The 18,910-nt window shown below is 43.2% G+C and overlaps 1 protein-coding gene, 1 long non-coding RNA gene and 3 pseudogenes across 2 annotated transcripts; 3 read left to right on the top strand and 2 right to left on the bottom strand.

Annotated features, from left to right (window-relative positions):
• Positions 1-117: 117 nt before the first annotated feature.
• LOC123477120 (protein Jade-3-like) lies at positions 118-1,118 on the bottom strand. The gene is made up of 4 exons (XM_045180540.1): positions 935-1,118; positions 724-872; positions 368-655; positions 118-297 (listed from the first exon to the last, which is right to left on the bottom strand). The coding sequence occupies exons 1-4, from the start codon at positions 1,116-1,118 to the stop codon at positions 118-120; spliced, it is 801 nt and encodes a 266-aa protein (XP_045036475.1).
• Positions 1,119-1,433: 315 nt separating this feature from the next.
• Positions 1,434-2,463, bottom strand: LOC123477086. Its single transcript, XR_006652359.1, has 3 exons — positions 2,324-2,463; positions 1,737-1,824; positions 1,434-1,628 (listed from the first exon to the last, which is right to left on the bottom strand). It is a non-coding gene; the product is annotated as an uncharacterized LOC123477086 (long non-coding RNA).
• Positions 2,464-8,041: 5,578 nt separating this feature from the next.
• LOC116932502 lies at positions 8,042-8,912 on the top strand (annotated as a pseudogene).
• Positions 8,913-8,930: 18 nt separating this feature from the next.
• LOC116933264 lies at positions 8,931-10,105 on the top strand (annotated as a pseudogene).
• A 3,777-nt stretch (positions 10,106-13,882) lies between these two features.
• On the top strand, positions 13,883-18,607 carry LOC116935771 (annotated as a pseudogene).
• The last annotated feature ends 303 nt before the right edge of the window (positions 18,608-18,910 follow it).

Below are 18,910 nucleotides of genomic sequence, written 5' to 3'. Positions count from 1 at the left end.
CATCGAGTGTTTTTGGCAGTACGACTAAAATAAAAACAAAACAAACAGAAAAACAATACGGGAAAATTTTTATAGACATTAGTTGATGGCGTAACACCGGGAAATTAACAGGCAAAATCATACCCTTAACTTTACTCCGTCTTCGGAATGCTCATCCTCGACGATAGCCTTCATCTCTAGACTATGCCTGAAACCGCAAGTCACATGATAGGCAGTTTTACACGACTTCACGGAACACTGGATGCAGGCACCACCCTTTTCTTTGCACAATACACAATTTAGATTCCACCGACTTGGCTAGAGAAGAAAAAGCATTCAATGGATCAGTATAGAAAAAGGTCAAGCGATTGAAATAAGCAACCGTTACCGGAATGCTTGATATTTTAGTAATGGGCTCCATCTTTTCAACACAACCTATAGATACTTCAGGTATCCATAAGGCGCATGCTACATGAGCCCAAGTGGATCCTCCTCTTGTAGCTTTAAGCGCCCCGCCTTGGTTAGGACAAAGCTGGCATGGTGGGCGCAATCCTAGGGCACAGGGTTTGCACAACCAGGGACCAGGTGGTATGCTTAAGATACCGTAGCAAGCTTGATGTACGCAAATATTGCAACGGTCGCAGAAAACCATTTCATTTCCTTCCTCAGAATCCGGCTGTAAAGGATAGAGATTCGTAAATTAACTCAAAGTGTTTCCTCAAAACAGACAAAAAGAATGCTTACCCCTCTGCAAACATCGCAAATTACGTTTTCGTCGTACTCAATGCCGAGAAATTCTTCTGTCTTGAGCAGTGTTTGCATATTAGCCCACGATTGGCGCTCGAGCTCTTCCATCGTTTGCTCGAATGACAACTCGGATATCTTGGATGAACCTGTTTAGGATAAAACAACAATTTCTTACCAGGTGCATTGTTGACTTACTGAATTGCAATACCTATAGCGTTACGCTGAGCATTTACGCGGTTTAACCAAGCTAGATCCACGTCGTCCATGTCATAGGCACATGCTTGCTGCGATCGTGCTGGAGCAGAGGTTAATTGATGGACATCGGGTGAGTAGAAATCATCGTGCGTCACCCGTACAAATTTGTTTTTCGGACTGCAAACGAAAGCATCCATTTCGTTAATCACATATATATTTTTAAGTATGAATCAATCTTACAGTTTAAAATCGTGTGTTCTCTCTGGCGCATGCGCATTCGGCAAACATATAACTCGAGGAATCGGTAAAGAATCAGGAGAAACTGGAACTTGCACACCTCGTTCCCACTCCTGACGCCATGGATCAGATAACGACCAATAGTCTTCAGTGCCTAATGGCTCAGAGTCTGGTAATTTCATTGCTGAAATAAGGTCCTTTCAAACAGCTAAAACCCAAATAGGAAACATATGTTAAATTTTGTTGCTTTAAGATTATGAAATAAAAATAAACCTCAGCAGGTGCTTCAATCGCATTGCGATTGTATATATTGGAGCTCTTTAGGTCAGAAAGGTAACGAGGAGTCCATGGTGTTTTGGAGGCTGAATCTGGATGAGACTGTGAATGGTCATCTCCTGACAGAACAGTTCCCCCACAAATAGTTTTGGTCCCACCACCTACTCGGAGGCGTTTGCGCTTTCCTTTTGAACCTTTAAATTAAATAATATTTTTAGCAAAAATGGTTGAGCAGAACTCACTAAAATCTTGTAAAAATTTCATAGCAGATACCCTCTGGTTATTTATAGAAGTTTACTTACTCATTGTATGAGTCCCATCTTCACATTTGCCTTTAGACGGCAATTTCTTCACTCTCTGAGACATGTTTTAGTTTAAGAAAAACGGCACCTGAAAACAAACAATGGTTTGATTTGAAATATAATAGTATTGAGGTAAATTATCATTATAAACAAGAACTGAAGATCACAATATTATTTTACTGGATAAACATCAAGAGGAGACATAGTTGTTTTTGAAACTTGGACCACATAACTCTTCTCGAATAAATGGTGTAAATATGACAGACGTAAATAACGGTGAGAAGCTTCAAAGGCAGACGGAGTACGAACGCCATCTTGGAAAAAAATATCCCATTCCCTCTGTCATAACCATTTGCTATTCTTGAACTTGAACATGAAACAATTTCTTTATAAATGCAGGATAGATTTCCGGGATAAAATCCCGCATAACAATCTACCCATCAATAACATGAAATATCCAAAGAAAGGGCATAATCTTGACTGAAGGGAAACAAGCTGAGGGGTCCTGTAAACATTGTTTCTTTTTCATCCACTGGGAACTTTAGAGCACACTTTCAATGGTTATAACACTAACGTATATGTTGTACCATATTTATCTCGTACGTAACGCATGACAAGAAGAATCCATTTTATTGAAACTTTACGGGAATATCCCGAAACGGAACCTTTGGCGCCATATCACTATGAAATGAAAAAATAAAGCCCGAACGTCCTAAGTATCGATTCTGGACTATCGATTGTAAATATTGATACTTGATTGTGCTTGATCCAATTTTATGTCCTTTGAATCAAAGGAAACATTTAGGGTTAACTTTACTTATGCAATCGCTTCAAATTTCATAATGCTAAGAGCTACGCAATGCTTGTTTCATCTTAATGCCACCCTAAAGAAAAATAATATGAATTTATCATGTAAAAATAACGGCAAATGTTTTTGTTGTAGTTTCAGAAGACGAGTCTTCCGTGAAGCCAAATCCATAATTTTCTTATTTATAATACGGAATTTACCTTTATCAATCCAGGGAAATGTGAATATGATTCGCCGAAATGGCATAGCTCGACTAGGTCTCTTTCGTGTAACAACCGAAAAAACCGTGATTTTGATGACCTGAAATTTTGATGACCTGAAATTTTGATGAATAAAATCGTTAAAATACTTCTAAGACTAGCAAGTTCAAAATTCTATTTCGAGTAAAATTTTCTTTTAGTAAATCCTCCGTAACTGAGCAAAACAAATAAATTATATAACATACATGTGCGTTGGCGCGCGGATTCACCCGGATTCACCCTGATGGCGAAATTTGTAAGTTTCAAATACTTAGGCACGGCTGATTTCCGGTAGTTCAGGCAAAACTTATATATATTTAAATAAAGAAAGCAGAGGCATGAAATGTGACACGAGAAAGTTTTAATTAAAATAAGGTTTCTAAGTGATATGGTTTGAAGACGTGTGGTAAATCTACAAAGTAACCGTTGAGGTCTCAAGAAAGAAGGATTAATAATTGCCTATTTTGGAAGGTCTCCATGATGAATAGGTGACCAATTCGGAGTAAGTCAAGAAAGAATTCGGATTCAGAAGTTTTTCAATCAGGTTTGACCAGTGAGCTAACTGTACTGAATACAGAATTGAAGGTCGTTGTTTATTCGTACTGAGTAGGAAACCAAAAGTCCATTAGGCGGGGGTTGTCGACTCGTCATTTGGGTGTACGCATTTAAAAATAATATTTAAAAATATAGTTTGAATTTTTTCACATTTTTTGTATTTTTTCATGTATTTTCACATTTTTTGTTTATATTTTCTCGTATTTTTTCATATTTTTTCTTATTTTTTCATATTTTTTCATATTTCCCAGATTTGCTAAATTTTGTGAAACTTTTTTAGATATTTTTTTACATTTTTTCCATGCTTTCTATAAAAAAAAACTCTACTAACCCTTAAATAATTAAAAAGGTACATTTTCTTCAGCAAATAAAGCCCAAAATTTAATTCACTGTTAAATAAAAGAAAATCAGCGCCGGGACTTGAACTTCAGAACCCTAGATTCTCTACCACATGTCATAATGCCTTAGCAATATTGCTACCACTTTCGGTACAATGCAATAGTGGGATAACAGAAAATGTTAGTCGTTTCTCGTTTCACATATCACAAAATAAAACAAAAAGAACAAAAAAAAAAAAAAAAGAATAACGAATAAAATTTACGAATATTAAAATTTTTGATTCCTAGACCGTCATTGACGGTTCGAAAAAAAAATAAATATTGTGGGGCTTACCGAAAAACCCGACCCACACGAGCCGAAATTTTTTAAAATTTCGATTCTTGAATACGATAAGCTTTGATGTAATGTTACTGTTGACCTGCGCCATCTATTACCTGTTACAGTGGGAAGGCATATGTTGGATCCATATCAAAATTTTGTAAAAAAACCCAATTTTTCGGCGACAATCTTATTTTCTGGTAGGGTTCTTCTATTTTACCTATTTCCGTTAGGATTATAACTGCGCCCGTATTAGAATTTCAATATATTTGGTATAACTATTGCGAATTTTTAATTTTGTAATATATTTTATATTTTTCATATTTTTTTTTATTTTTTAACATTTTTTTGTTCGTATTTTTGCTTAAAAATATTAACAAAAAAAAACATGTCTGTAAAACCTTAAAAAAATAAATGCATATTAATTGTAGGATAAAAAAATGTAGATAAAAAAATCTAGTCTTTCCAAATCTATCCAAAGTTTTCAAACAAAATTATTCGGCACCCTATGAACTGTACCGTCATTTAAATCGAAAATTTTCGTATAGTATATATCAAATGTCTTCAAATGTGGTCTAGTTGTATAACACGAGCATGCAGACTCAAAACAACGATGTACGAGGGGCGTTGAGGACACAACTTTTTCTTGATTAAACCAGAATCATTGCATCCAAAATACTAAAATAGCTAATTTGTAACTATAACGGCCCATAGCTAACTTGTGGCTATAGGGCTGTTCGACATCTTTTTCCGCATTTGATTTGACCGCGCAACACAGCATTCGACGGCCGATTCTGTCTGCTATGACTGTATTTTGTTATTGTGCGAAATATGAATAAATTTAAAAGTTTCGCTGAAAGAGTTAGTGTTTCGTTTCACTTTAATCATCACTTTGTTTTTTGTGTTAGTGTAAAACTATGTGTTCCAAGTATGCAAATGGACTCGTAAGTGATGCGAAAACTCGTTTGTTAGATAAGTTAAAATTGTTAAACAGTGAGTGTCCCTATTCAATTCCCAAATCCATGTGGAAACACGGATTAGATTGTTGCCTAATTGTTCCCAAAATTTCTCCCCCAGACATATTCATCTATTTGGTCGAAACCAAAAGTTATCAAAACCACTTGGAGGCCCTTGGTGCATACAAGGGCATTTCTTCTGAATCGCAGCAGGCTGTTAGAGATGGCTGGGTTAGAGAGTTCCTGGCAATTGCTCTCCCCAAACAGCACACTGACGTATTTTAAAGGATATTTATTCATCCTAACGGCACTACTAGGATTTCTTTATTCTGTCCTGAAATCCTACAATAATAACACTTTCGAATAAAATTTCGAATAGAATAACGCAAAAATTCCAATATTTCTTCGTTATTCGTCGAATAAAAATTTTCCTTATTCGTATTCTTTATTCTTATTCGTTGTTACTCCAAATTGTATAATTTCGAATACAATTTCGAACAAGTAATTTTATTTTGTTCGGCAAAAATCTCATTTGGTATTTCTGTTTAGTAAACAAATATTTTCTATTTTTGCAAAATTTCAATTCCATTTTTATTCGAAAATTTATTTTTATTCGTTATTCGAATATTATTCGTATTTTCGCGCGAATAAAACGTCCTTTTTATTCGTTATTCGTTATTTGTATTTGTATTCGGTATTCGTTAACAAAAACGAATCAAGTTTTTCTTATTCGACAGAACACAGCGAATCACCGGCCTCGGCCCAGGTCGTTTTCAACTTGAAATTGAATCATGTCTTAAACCATTCTTATTATATGCCAATATAGTTAAATAAAAGCTCGCCGATATTTTAACAAAAACAATTTTACAATGTTATGCATGCGGAGTAGACACGTAATAGGTTTGGCGAATCAAGTTGGAAATGACCCAGGTGATGTGCGATGTCAGATTTGCAGCCAATAACGGCGCAAAACGACATTGGTCCAACATTAAGAATTCCAACATTTAAATTTAAATATATGCAGTACATAGTATGCAAGTTTCTTTTTAGCAGGCAAATGGGTCTATATCCTTCTATTTCTTTTTGATGGAGGGGATAGTTTGGTGCCTACAGGGCCGTCTCTATAGGGATGGGGACCCCGGGCACCATTCTCCATTGGCCCCCCTCCCCTCTTTGGAACCGTTAACCAGTCTTCGATAAAAAACTTCTTTTGAAACAAATCTTTCCCTTCTTTTGGTGTCATCCACGTTACCAAACTTGCTACTGGTACTAGAACTAGAACGGCAAATTAAGTTCGAATTGCTCTTTGGAGGATTCAAAATCAAGTGTTCAATTAAATTTTCGTTTTCTCTATCCCAGTTTGCCGGGTCTTCAGAAAATAAAGTCAAAGTTGAAGTTTCGTCAGTGATTTGTAGATCTACTGAGCTACACACTGGCTTTACTGAAAAATCGGCATGGGCCGCATGGCCAGTCTCCAATTCCTGAGTATCTGGACTTTGTTCAAAAGATGAAGGTGAATTTGGCAGACTTACATCGTTGTTGGTGGATAAAATTTCTCCAACAGTGCAATCCAAGGGAACACAAGCAATTTCATTTTCACTTGAATTTTGCGAGCTTGCACTAATCGGACGAAAAAACACTGAAAGTTTCGGAACTTCCGTCAAAAATGGTTCAACTTTTTTCTTCTTATGGCTGACTCCTTCCTTCTCTTGGCTCCTGAAGCCCTTTTATTTTTAGATTCTGTATTCATACTAAAAGACACAGTCAGACACTCAATAAACAGAATTTAGCTGAGTAACCTGACTCGAATTGACTCTGCTTCTTTCAACGAACTAGTCATCACTAATCACTGTGAGTCTTCCCATTAGCGTTGATCTTTTGTTTCAATAATTTCTAAATTTGCCCTCTAGGGCTCTAGCTCTAAAGATAACTTTTAGCACCCCCTAGGCACCCTGATGTTGAAGTAGCTATTGCAGTACTGCTCGAACTTTCACCCTTTTTGAATTTATAAAATCTGTATTACATATTTCTATAACTTGCCGAGCATATTAAATTATCAATAAAGAAAAGAATACATTTTTTAATTCACATTTTTTTTGTCTGAGTTAAAAAAAATTTTTTTGCTGCCGTGGCCCCCTGAACCTGTGGACCCCGGGCGGCCGCCCGGGTTGCCCGTGGGTAAAGGTGGGCCTGGGTGCCTACCGTACCTCTTTATGCTATTCCTATTTCTCTTTCTTTGCAACCCGCGAAAAAGGTGCAACATTAAAAGTAGAAAAATTTACTGAAACGTAGAGGAAGAGAAGAATGGAAAGAAAACGAGGGTATGGTAGGCACCATAGTATCCCTTCCGTCCAAACAAAATGAAAGGACATAGACCCATTTGCCTGCTAAAGAAACTTGCAAGCATGACTGTATTATAACAAAACCGTAGCTTGATTGCTTGTTAAATGAAATTATTATTATTGCATTGCTAGCCGGAATAGAACTCTGGACCAATATTCATCAAAATCACCAGTCAGACGCTTAAACAACTTAGATATTACTATTATTGTATATGACTATGTTTTCCGGAGTAGTTCGAGAATTCCGTTGTAAATTGAGAAAAAATTCTCTCACTGAAAACAAAAGTGAGCTTACATTTAATATTGTAACGGCTAGATCAATAGCTTTTAGCCGGGTAGAATAACAAGTAACGGAAGCAACAGCGTCCTGTAGACTAGCGCTCGAACAAAGGGCAATACATTAAAGTATCGTGTAGTTCCGCCCGAGAGGGTATAAAGGGAATACAAGTCAAACCGCTCGGGGCAGTCTCTGTAATCCCTTTCTGCAAGTCGTATACAAATACACAGTTTACTCTCACCCCTTCGTTACATGGCGGAGATTCAAACGGTAAGCCAAAACAAACTTCTATATAAAAAACATCCTGGGCTTGTCTAATTGGTCAGGAAGAGGCACGTCTCGTTTAGAGACCTTTGCAAGAAACTCAGCTGGTCTCGCACCTTAAATTACTAAGACATAAGGTTACGGACGCGACTTCCTGATTGAATAGAAGGAACCCAGCGAATGAAGGCGAGAGAAAGAGGGAAATGAATGAGTGGACAGGAGAATAGGAGCAGCAAGCGAGTACAAGGTATCGCAGCGTCACCACCGTTACCGCTGGTGACAAAAAGAAACAAGATACCGAACAGAAGCGTAGAAGAAGAAGAGGTAGATATTAGAATCACAGCTGAAGAGAGCCCAAGGCGCAAGTACGGTTTCAACAGCCAGGCTGGCAAGAGACAGCCGCCCAACAACCAAGGAGCAGCAGCGAGCGCAGAAACCGACGCAAGAGCAGCCCAGAGGCACAGCATCAAAGTGGAAGATCACAAGGACAAGACAGCGGATTCGCAGATCGGAGTCAACTAGAACGCACGTGGGAGTCACCACAGACATCCACCAGACAACTAACACCGAGAAGGCCCGCAGACGAAGAAGGAGACCGCTCAAGCCAAGGATCCCGACTATCTTTGACGTGCGACACCTCGGACCTCACAGGACACCCGCAAGGAGAAACTCAGCCCCATAGCCAAACAGTATCCCAAGAAAACAAATTATTCGCAGATCAAGACCTTTTTCCCCCGTACTGAACGCGGAGTTTCAACCGGAAGACGAAAGAGACGAGGACGAGCTATGGAACGAAAGGACGGCTGAATACCATCCAGCGACAGGTGACGCCGACCTAAGCTACAGACAGCTTTCGTCAGAGTCCGACAAGGAATCATATGACGCCGAGGGTACAGTTGGCCTGCTCACAAGCTTCAACTATACAACACCAATCATCAGAAAAGCAACAGGAAACCGAACTCTGACACAAACGCAGCCGGAAAATAACCCGACACCAGCAAACACACTAACAACAGGAAGACCGTCACCCCAACACCCCACACAACACACACGACACCCGTCCCTACCAACAGCTTAGAGCCCCCCGACGACAAACATGGCCGCCGGACTTCTCAAGTTCAAGGCACCCCCTGTCTTCCCGGGCAAAGGAGGAGAAGACGCTGCCGACTGGATGGATCGATACGAGGTGCTAGCAGACTACAACCGGTTGACCGACGCAGACACACGAGCAAACTTCGGCATTTACCTCGAAGGACCAGCAAGACAGTGGTTCCAATGCCTGACACCACCCAACGGGTGAAGAGACACTGTGGCTGTAGCAGCCACCAAACAACAGGCCAGAACACCGGGGAAAAGCGGAATGCGTTCCATCTTCATAACAGAATTCCTACAAGACAGCTATGCCGGATATCAAGAAAGGAGACTACAGAACCGCAAACAAGGCATAAACGAACCCGCCGCCGAATATTACTACAAGATAATCAACTTATGCTGATTGATGGACCCGAACATGTTCGAAGAAGCAAAACTGCACCACCGCTACGAAGGACTAAAACCTACATTAGTGGTGAAAATCTGGGTCCTAAAACCCAAAACTTGCACCGAATTTCTAGCAATGGTAAGGAGAAACACCGAAGCAGCTGAACTAGCATGCAACAAAGGATGGGCCGTCCACATGCTAGCAGAAGAAAGGGAGAAAGAAGAGGAAACAAGAGTCGCAGCAGCAATAGAGAACAACAACCCAGCAGAGACAACGAGGAGCCCTCACTCAAACAGCTGATAGAATTAGTGCAACAACTACAAGGAAAAATAGTCGCGATGTAGAAACGGGGAGGAAGGAAGGACAGAATTCGAGCAGACAACGGGACAACACAATTCTAGAACGGACAAGCAACACCCCCACAAAGGACAGCAGATGGACGGCTGATCTGTTTCTACTGCAAAGGTGAGAGGCACATTAAGAGATAGTGCCCGAAAAAGAAAGAAGACGACGACAGACGTAACAACTCGGCCGTCGCAATGATCAGCACATCGGACGAAGAAGATGACAAGGAGATACCCCTGCTACAAATCGACGCGGGACAACTGCTGGCAGAAGAAGTGACAATTGGAACAAACGACACGATAAAGAAGACCGAAGCGATAATCCATACAGGAGCAGCAGTATCGATCATATCTCCCAAACTAACAGCAGAAATGACCCTAGAACTCATTACCTGGGGCGGCCCACAAATCGTAATGGTAAATGGACAGCGGACACCCCCCTCCTAGGAAGAGTGGAGCTGACAATAACCGTTGGGACGACAATAATCCAGGTGAAGGTGCTAGTACTGGAGATGCGAGGGATCAACCTACTCCTAGGCAACGACGTGCGGAGACGTTTTACAAAACTGGAGATCGAATACGGCACGGGAAAACCAAAGATGTGATTCGGTGAACTACCAGTACGAATGGTAATCGAAGACCAAACACCAACACCGGCCACAAAGAAAATAGCGAAAAGCGGGGCAAGAATCCCAGCAAGGTCCATGGCTGCCATGGAGATAGAACAAACCGAAGTGACAAAACCATTATTGGACGGTCGCCCCTGGATGATAGAACCAGCAACCAACCGCACAACAGGACCGACACCAGGAACCCTCATGCCAGGCGACCGACCAACGGTATGGGACATGATAACAAACCTGGAAAACAGATCATTTTATATCCACAAGAAAATGGTACTAGGAAACAGAACCGAAGTGGCGGGAATAGGCAGAGAAATAGATGCCACATGCAGAGCCAACGGACTCAGAACATTAAACACCGAGCTGGAAAAAGGAACCACAAATATTCTTTACTTCACACCAAGCATAAACCAGGAGCTTCCAGCAGAGGAGAGAAAGGAGTTTGAGGACACGCTACGAGACAACACTGACTGTTTCGCGAGAGAAGGCGAGCGACTAGGAAGTTGCAACGTCGCAGAACATGAAATCCAGCTAACACCCAATGCCAGACCCATTTACCAGACCCAACGCCCGGCGTCGTGTTAGGAACAAGCCATCCACAGATAACTGGCACTGGACATGCTGAAGAAAGGCGTGATAGAAGAAGCCACCGGGCCATGGAGCGCGAGGACCCTATTGATACAAAAGAAGGATGGAAGCTGAAGATTTTGCCTTGATTTCCACCCATTGAACAGTGTTACAATATTTAGTGTATAACCCATGCCCAACATAGACGGAGCGTTGACCAGGCTACATGGAGCCAAGATATTCTCAGTAATGGACTTCGAAAGTGGGTACTGGCAAATACCCACGAAGAAAGAAGACAAAGAAAAGACAGCCTTCACCACCGCAGATGGATCCTACCGTTTCCTCGTCATGCCGTTCGGTCTCTGCACAGCCCAAAGCACGTTCCAGTGGACCATGGACACGGTACTAGGAGGGCTGCGATGGACCTCTTGCCTCGTATACCTTGACGACATCATCGTATACGCAGGAGACACAAAAGAACACATTCGATGATTCAGAATAGTCCTCGCCGCACTACGCAAAGCAAACGTGAAACTCAAACTCGCGAAAGGTCATTTCGGTGAATCAGCAATCATATCACTGGGCTACAAGATCAACGCCGACGGAATCGACCCTGACCTCGTAAAAGCGAGAGCCGTGCAAAACTTCCATACACCACCAACCACAGCAAGCAGAGCGGAAAAAGTCAAGTTCATCAAAAGCTTTCTCGGGCTATGCTCATACTACAGGAGACACATACCAGGATTCGCCGAGGTAGCGAAACCCCTGTTTGACCTAGCCAAAGAAAAGTCGCTGTTCATCTGGACGTTAACACACCAAGAGCGCTTTGACAAGCTGAAACAGATGCTAGCAGACGCAGCCACACTAGCATACCCGGACATGACGGCCGAATTCAAAATACACCCAGACGCCTGCGGCTACGGCATCGGAGCAGTCCTAATCAAAAAAGAGGATGGTGCGGAGAGACCCCTGGCATTTGCAAGCCGTTTAATGTCACGTTGTGAGCAGAACTACTCCATAACAGAAAAAGAATGCCTGGCCCTCATTTGGGCGATCAAGAAATTCCGACAGTTCATCTTCGGATGCCCAATAAGAATCGTCACAGACCACCACGCACTATGCTGGCTCCAATCAAAAACGGAACTTGCAGGCAGGTTAGCCAGATGGGACATGACAATCTCCGAGTACAAGTACGTAATAGCTCACAAAGACGGCAGGCTACACCAGGACGCGGACACCCGTGAGTATCGCGAGTGGTATCCCGTTAGCCCGTGAGCGAAGACGACGAAACCCCCGACAACACGTGGGCGGGACACGTCAACACGGTCGGCGGAATGACGCAAGACAACCGAGAAGAACTGACCAGAGGCCAGCAAGCTGAATGGGCATACGTGTTTAGAAACGCAGAAAACGGGAAGGAAACGGTCAACTATACGATCGAGAATGGCCTTCTGCATCGTATGCAAATAACGAAAGAAGGAGAAATGGACGTCGAACTGCGGCTCTGCATATCAAAAGACCTGAAGACCACATTCCTACAAGCCTGCCACGACGACGTCACATCCGTACACCTCGGAGAGACACGCACCTACGACAGAGTCACACAACGCTACTACTGGCACGGGATCCCCCGAGATATAGAAAACTACATTAAGGCCTGCCCAGACTGTCAGTCACGAAAGAAAGACCAATACAGGAAAACACCCGGATTCCTGGAGCTGACAAAAGTAGAAAAACCACGGGACCGCGTAGGAATGGATATCCTTGGGCCCTTCCCACCTCATTGCTAGGCAATCGCTACATAATTGCAGCGGTTGACTACGTCACCAAGTGGGCAGAAGCGGTAGCCCTTCCGGTCGCCGGAGCAGAACAGGTAGCAGAGTTCTTCGTGAAGGAGATTCTGCTACGACACGAAGCCCCCAGGAAGCTGACGACAGACCAAGGAAAATGTTTCGTCGCGTTCATGATGCAACGAGTACCTGCAGCCATGGAGACCAATCACCAGACCACCACAGCCTACCCCCCACAAGCAAACGGACTAGTAGAGAGACTAAACCACACCTAGGCTGACATGTTGTCCTTGTACGTGAGCAAGGATCACAAAGATTGGGATGCCACACTGCCATTTGTACGGTTCGCATACAGCACGAGCAGACAGGAAACGACCGGCAACTCCCCTTTCTTTTTAATGCACGCCGGGCACCCCGTACTCCCAGTGGAAACCATCTTAGGGGCGACCCCAGATCCCCATGAGCTAGTGCCAGTGGAAGCCGGAGGACCGGATAAATACGAGATATGGATGCTCGGAAACCTTCAGAGAGCATTCGCGGAAGTGGAAGACCGGAGCCAACGGGCACAACGGAAGTACAAACAACACTACGACACACACCGCCGAGAAGGAGAAAAATTCCACCCGACACAACAGGTGCTAGTCTACAGGCCTATAAGAAAAGTAGGGCTCGCCGAAAAACTACTCCACCGTTGGCACGGCCCGTACAACATAGTACGACAGATAACCCCACTTAACTATGAAGTCCAACTCAGTAACAGCAAAAAGACCGAGGTGATACATGTAAAACGCCTCAAAAGCTTTGTCGACCTCACCCAACCCGCAACAAATACAGATGGCGAAGCACAGTCAACGGACAGAGTGGGAAGCGAAGGAACAACAAACGAGGTGTCCAAAGACGGATACACACCGGTAGACCCACAACAACAACCGGAAGGACCAGCTCGCCCAAGAAAACAACTAACGGAGAAGAAAGTTAGGTTCACAACACCCCCCCCCCTCGAAGAGCCGCAACCACCCACCGCAGAAGCAGTGGGTAGTTGCGGACCCGTTACCCGTGTGGAGAACGACCAGAACCGACGATACCCACTACGCAAACGCAAAAAACGATTTGCATTGGCGTCGACACTCCTATACAGTATGGTACTATCAATGACAGCACACACACCCCCAGCAGAGACAAGAGCACAAGTGATAACAAAAACACCAGCCACCTGGTGGTCGATGGCACTATTACTTGCGGCAATGAGACCAACACCCATAGATGGAGCACTCGAGGTGAAGCTGTCATACCATGGCGTTATATTCCAATCTATGGGAGAACGTTTCTTCTCCGATTCGGAATTGGTTATCGTCACCAACATCTCGTTTAACCAAGGAGGCAAAGTAGCAAATGAACTCAAGATGTGGCTAATTGAAAAAAACCAAATTACCTGTCCCATATAGCACATTTCTGCCGTCGGATGTCCGAATCATGGCCGAACATCCGTTAGATATCTATGTACTCAATTGGTAGTTCCAGGGATGTCCGTCGGCTAGTCACCTTGTAAGTGCAATGGATGTTCGAAAATTATATTCTACGGACCTCCTTCCAACAGCCAAGAAGATTTTCAATTGTTTCATTTAAGGATTGGCCTCGAGCCAATCGGGGCGCTTTTTTGTCAATCGGGTTTCTCATTTCGGGCCATCGAGGCGTGGCTCATGGTGGAAAATTCTTCTCCCCGAATTTAATTGGGGTTTAATCGAGGTACTTAATCAGTGAAGGTACCCCGATTGCAATCAATCGATTCATCAATGCCAAAAACATTATCGATTGACTGTTTCACCCGATTGATCCGATAACAACCTCGATAATAGCTCGTTCTACCCGCTTGCCCCGATTTTTACTCTGAAACCAAAAGAACGGCATTTTTTAAAAATTGCGTTGGGGCAACCATGGGTTAACCTCAAATTTTCCCCGCACCGCCCCGGTTAAAAAAGTGGCACCTCAATTCAACCCCGAATGCACTTTATCGGTGCTGGGCGGTTAACTCGACTAGAATTAATTGGAACCAATCGCTAAGTTTCATTATTAATTGCCAAAAGGGTTGGTAATTTGTTTCCAAAAGGGGAGAACTTAACCGTGTTAAAATTTTTCCCTTGAACGTATTTTTATTTTAAGTTCGGCACAGGGCCGTCTCTATAGGGATGGGGACCCCGGGCACCATTCTCCATTGGCCCCCCCCTCCCCTCTTTGGAACCGTTAAACAGTCTTCGATAAAAAACTTCTTTTGAAACAATCTTTCCCTTCTTTTGGTGTCATCCACGTTACCAAACTTGCTACTGGTACTAGAACTAGAACGGCAAATTAAGTTCGAATTGCTCTTTGGAGGATTCAAAATCAAGTGTTCAATTAAATTTTCGTTTTCTCTATCCCAGTTTGCCGGGTCTTCAGAAAATAAAGTCAAAGTTGAAGTTTCGTCAGTGATTTGTAGATCTACTGAGCTACACACTGGCTTTACTGAAAAATCGGCATGGGCCGCATGGCCAGTCTCCAATTCCTGAGTATCTGGACTTTGTTCAAAAGATGAAGGTGAATTTGGCAGACTTACATCGTTGTTGGTGGATAAAATTTCTCCAACAGTGCAATCCAAGGGAACACAAGCAATTTCATTTTCACTTGAATTTTGCGAGCTTGCACTAATCGGACGAAAAAACACTGAAAGTTTCGGAACTTCCGTCAAAAATGGTTCAACTTTTTTCTTCTTATGGCTGACTCCTTCCTTCTCTTGGCTCCTGAAGCCCTTTTATTTTTAGATTCTGTATTCATACTAAAAGACACAGTCAGACACTCAATAAACAGAATTTAGCTGAGTAACCTGACTTGAATTGACTCTGCTTCTTTCAACGAACTAGTCATCACTAATCACTGTGAGTCTTTCCATTAGCGTTTATCTTTTGTTTCAATAATTTCTAAATTTGCCCTCTAGGGCTCTAGCTCTAAAGATAACTTTTAGCACCCCCTAGGCACCGTGATGTTGAAGTAGCTATTGCAGTACTGCTCGAACTTTCACCCTTTTTGAATTTATAAAATCTGTATTACATATTTCTATAACTTGCCGAGCATATTAAATTATCAATAAAGAAAAGAATACATTTTTTAATTCACATTTTTTTTGTCTGAGTTAAAAAAAAATTTTTTTGCTTGCCGTGGCCCCCCTGAACCTGTGGACCCCGGGCGGCCGCCCGGGCTGCCCGTGGGTAAAGGTGGGCCTGCTAGGGACAAAGGTTAAGGTCTCGGGGTTAGGTGAAGGGTCTAAAATCTCTTGTGATAAAACTGTGGGGTTAGTATTATCTTGTGGAGGGAGTTCATAAAGCCAACTAAAATTTTGTGTATTAAAAGAGGAGGCGAACTCCCTCCCAAGATCTAAAATAGGGCTAGCGGTAAAATTTGCTGGAGAAAGGACATTACCAAGGGATTCCTCGATCGCTGGGATTTCCACCACGGATAGCTCATCACGCTCGTCTTCTGTTGCAGCAACCTCCTCTAGAGAGATCACTGCAGCAGAAGTGTCACAATTGGAGCCATCCATACTGAATATCCCAGCAAATCGGATGGAGGGCGATGGATCGTGATTGGAATGTAACCTTTGGTAATGTCCTTTTAGTGTAGGGCCATCTCCAGCAAATCCGCACACTCCGCATTCTCAATATTTAACTAGTCGGAGTGTGTGGGCTGTCTCTAGGTGTCTGTGGATACTAAACATGGCTCTGGTGTTAGTTGCCAAGGTAGTCCACTCACACCTAGGACACTTCGTGGGTTTCCCAGGGTATTTTAAAATTGTTATTGATTATTAGGGTATTATTGTTTTGTTATCGAAAAAAACTCAAGTGTTTTACAACAATTCGAATTGATTCTTCGAAAATGATATACAGTATAATTATAGATTGGAACAGTGGGATAATATTCGACTGGTGTGGGAGACCCGAGTTCGAGTCCAGTTATACACTAATATTTTTTCAAGATTAGAGGTTCAATGCATGTCATATTTATAGCCAAATGTAAACCCGTTCGGATATCCTTAGAATGTCCGACGACGCTGTTGAGGGCGGTAAAAAAAAAAAAAAAAATTACATCCATAGAACATCCAAATCGGATATCGGGCTGTCCGGAGGATATCAAAAAGATGTACTCAACATCCGACCCCAAAATCTGTCGGACATCTGACGGACTGCATTGTGTTATGAGGGGTATTAGGCAGTTCCAGCAATAAGGATTTCCAGAGTATGTTACCATCAGCAACGACGAACGACCAATCGTCCAAAACCCAATCTCAGGACATACTCAGCTACAATCTATCCAACGCCGAGAAAGCTCAGCAACAGCTGACAACAATGGTCCGAGACCAAGCGGTATACGAGTTGACAAGAATAGAAACAATAGAGAGGAACCACCATGGCCTAAAAGCATCTATCAGACAAAGTAGAAACCAACGAGGACTATTCGATGGCGGAGGCAAGATCTTGAATTGGCTGTTCGATGTGTCTACGACAGAAGAACTAGACAAAGTCAACAACCAAGTCGCCAAACTATCCACTGAGACGACGGCCATTGTCAACGCCTTGGAGACCCATGCAACACTGATCAACGAAACGATGTGGGAGCTGCACGCCAGCAAAGAGGCAACAGACGCCCTCCAGCGGTCATGTCTAACACTCAACAAAGAACTGAACAACGCGAAAAGGACAATTAACAACCTCTCTCGCGAGATAAAGTGGGATTGGAAATCCCAAGATAAAATAGACAACGCATTCAGAGCGGTAGACATCATCATAGAGTGGCTACAATAACTAGTGGAGAGACTGAGCGGAGGTCTAGCAAGCAACGCTATGGAAAAAATCTCCCCCGCCCTATTTTCCACAGCACAACAGAAATAAAGACCAAACTACCAACCGGCTGGGCCCTAACACCTGCAACACAGGCTGGAGACATGTGGAAATCTTACCAAGAAGCCACGGTGACAGCGGCAGCTATCGAAAACGGCATCAGACTCTTCATTCATATTCCCATCTTCGAATTCACCAGAGCACTCACCCTGTACAGAGTCATCGGAATGGCACGAGCAACTAAGAATGGATCAACAAGCCTAAAGTACGTCGGTCTCCCACAATATCTCGCAACATCACCAGATCATTGAGCTTTCAGCTGAAATGGTTGGACCGTGTCGCTCGACGAAAAAGTCAATCTGCCCTATCAGTCGAGCAGTAAGCCGAAAAAATCACAAAGAGACCTGCAGCGTCGCAATATTCCTAGCCGACAACCGCCGGACGACAAGACGACTGCACCGTGTTAGTGTCCCCGTGGACGGGACAAGATGCTGTTTACCTCGGACACCGCCGTTGGGGCCTGTCAACAACCAACACGACCCGCCTTGTCGTGACATGTCCATGACAGACCACAGGACCGCAGTCATATACGCTTGACACTCCTGCGATATCCATCTTCGAGATACCCATGTCCTGTACAGCACAGACGACTGGATCTTCCAGGCCAGTTTCAGAAAGGATACCCACAAACAATGGATTACAATGACCACCCCACACCTCGCCGACTTAAACGCACCCGGATGACCGCCACAACGACCACTGATCACCACAAATGACGATATATTGGCACCGCAGACCGGATTGCACACGGACTCCACAAACAACCGTGTGCGAGATTTGACTACCGGCATGGTACACCAAATGGACGGGCTGTCCGACCTAGAACACGCCAGACTCAACATAGACAACACGCAGACTTACCCCCGCTACCCGTGGGAGTGGATAGTCATCCTGATATTATGCACGTTGGGAACCGGAATCGCCATCGCAGCTGACCGTACTAAAACAGCCAGCCGCCTACAAAAAATAGAAGCTCAGATACAAGCTCTGGAACGTCGCTTACAACTCCATGACCAGGCCACCATTCCAGACGAAACTGAATGAAGGGTTAAATCCTCCTCAAAAGTAGTACCACGTAACCACTAATCAGACCTTAGTTTAGCTGATCGGGACGATCAGGAAGTAAAATTGGGGATGTAACGGCTAGATCAATAGCCTTTAGTCGGGTAGAATAACATGTAACCGAAGCAACAGCGTCCTGTAGACTAGAGCTCGAACAAAGGGCAATACATTAAAGTATCGTGTAGCTCCACCCTAGAGGGTATGAAGAGAATCCAAGTCAAACCAATCGGGGCACTCTCTGTAATCCTTTTCTGTAAGTCGTATACAAATACACAGTTTAATATC

This window comes from Daphnia magna, linkage group LG10, assembly GCF_020631705.1.
Source record: "Daphnia magna isolate NIES linkage group LG10, ASM2063170v1.1, whole genome shotgun sequence".
NCBI classification, from domain to species: domain Eukaryota; kingdom Metazoa; phylum Arthropoda; class Branchiopoda; order Diplostraca; family Daphniidae; genus Daphnia; species Daphnia magna.
This window is presented reverse-complemented; position numbering and strand designations above follow the sequence as displayed.